This window comes from Canis aureus, chromosome 32, assembly GCF_053574225.1.
Source record: "Canis aureus isolate CA01 chromosome 32, VMU_Caureus_v.1.0, whole genome shotgun sequence".
In the NCBI taxonomy this organism is placed as follows: domain Eukaryota; kingdom Metazoa; phylum Chordata; class Mammalia; order Carnivora; family Canidae; genus Canis; species Canis aureus.
This window is the reverse complement of record NC_135642.1, coordinates 5,169,550-5,171,386: the sequence shown is the minus strand read 5'-3', so window position 1 is coordinate 5,171,386 and position 1,837 is coordinate 5,169,550. Positions and strand designations below refer to the sequence as shown.

Below are 1,837 nucleotides of genomic sequence, written 5' to 3'. Positions count from 1 at the left end.
GGGCTACAAAAGGCTGAGGTAAGAGAATAGAGAATTACATATTTATGTGGAATGAGAATACTTAGGGCAATGGTCAGGATAATGATCAAGAAACCTTTGAGAAAAAAATTTTAAAAAGATTTAAGTATAGGGTGAAAAATAAAGTAACTCCTTTTGACTCTATCTGCAAAATTTATAGTCACATATTTTCCTTCACATATCCCCTTTTATGTACTAAATTTGCTACTAAACTTATTCCCTCCAAATTCTTAATTTTTCTCTTCTCAGTCAATTATATCTAACTTAATTTGCAAGGCAAATAGGGAATCTATGTTTCTGCCAGTAATAATTTCTCTTTTTAATTTTTATCTTCAGGTCACTTGAAAATCAGCTCTCCTGTCCAGTCAATGGGTGGATTAAATGATTCTGTGGTCACAGAGATTGTGTTACTGGCCCTTTCTTGTTCTTGGGAGAAAAAGCTCTTTCTCATCTTGGTATGTTCTTTGCTCTATTTAGCAGTCATCTTGGGAAATCTTTTTATTTTGTTTTTGGTAATTTTTGATTCTCACCTACATTCTCCCATGTACTTTCTGCTGGCCAACCTGTCCCTCATTGATGTGTGTCTTTCCTCTACCACAGTTCCCAAAATAATCAAAGACCTCTTAAATGAATACAAAGTAATTTCTTTCCAAGGTTGTATGGCACAGATATGCTTCATCCACATCATAGGAGGAGTGGAGATGGTATTACTCATAGCCATGGCATTTGACAGATGTACAGCAATATGTAAACCTCTTCACTACTTGAAAATCATGAACTCTAAAATATGTATTTCATTCGTAATCACTGGATGGGTAACGGGAGTGATTCATGCTATGTCTCAGTTTTTATTTGTTATAAACTTGCCTTTTTGTGGGCCTAATAAAGTAGACAGCTTTTACTGTGACTTTCCTAAGATCATAAAACTTGCATGCACAGATGCAGTCAAGTTTGAGTTTATCGTTACTGCCAACAGTGGCTTCATGAGCATGGGCACCTTCTTCCTGCTAATCCTTTCCTACTCATTCATTTTGATTACAGTCTGGAAACGTTCTTCAGGAGAATTATCCAAGGCATTTGTTACTTTGTCAGCTCACATCACTGTGGTTTTTTTGTTTTTCACCCCATGCATGTTTCTGTACGTCTGGCCTTCTCCCCCACCTTCAATTGATAAAAATCTGTTCATTGTGGATTTTGCTATCATCCCTGCCCTGAATCCTACCATCTATACACTAAGGAACAAAGACACAAAGGTAGCTATAAAAAGACTGAGCAAAAAGATATCTTATTCCAGATTTTGTTGATCACATCTTTCTTGGAGCTCTAAAACTAACCATCCCATTACATGGTGACCCATCCCTATTTAAGTACCTCAAACTTAACATCCTGAATGAACTCATCATCTCCCATCCTAGGCCTGTTGCTACTTCACCTGTGGAGTATATGACCCTTACCAATCATGGGAATGTAAATTCATCATATGAAGAATTGATATTCTAACAGAGAATAGCATAATCTGACAAAGAACATTTTAATTTTGAACTTTCGTTTATTTTTCAAATAAAAATGTAAAAACATTGTTTCTGCAATTCATAAGGTCTAAAAATAACCTGTAAATTGATTCTGATGAATGAATGAACATCAAGAATCATCACATTAAATTGCTGTGTGTGTGTGTGTGTGTGTGTGTGTGTGTCCAATGGCTTTACTTATTATTTAAAAGAAGGCCCAGAGACAAATTGAGCAGGCAGGGAGTTTATTGGATGGGGCACTGGGAACACATTTGTTCAGAAATGGAGACAGGAGAAGGGAAAAAAGA

The 1,837-nt window shown here is 36.1% G+C and overlaps 1 protein-coding gene across 1 annotated transcript; it reads left to right on the top strand.

Moving 5' to 3' along the window:
- The first annotated feature begins 386 nt into the window (after positions 1–386).
- Positions 387–1,322, top strand: LOC144303631 (olfactory receptor 4F21-like). Its single transcript, XM_077882080.1, has one exon. It carries the CDS (start codon positions 387–389, stop codon positions 1,320–1,322), a length of 936 nt encoding a protein of 311 aa, XP_077738206.1.
- Positions 1,323–1,837: the final 515 nt, after the last annotated feature.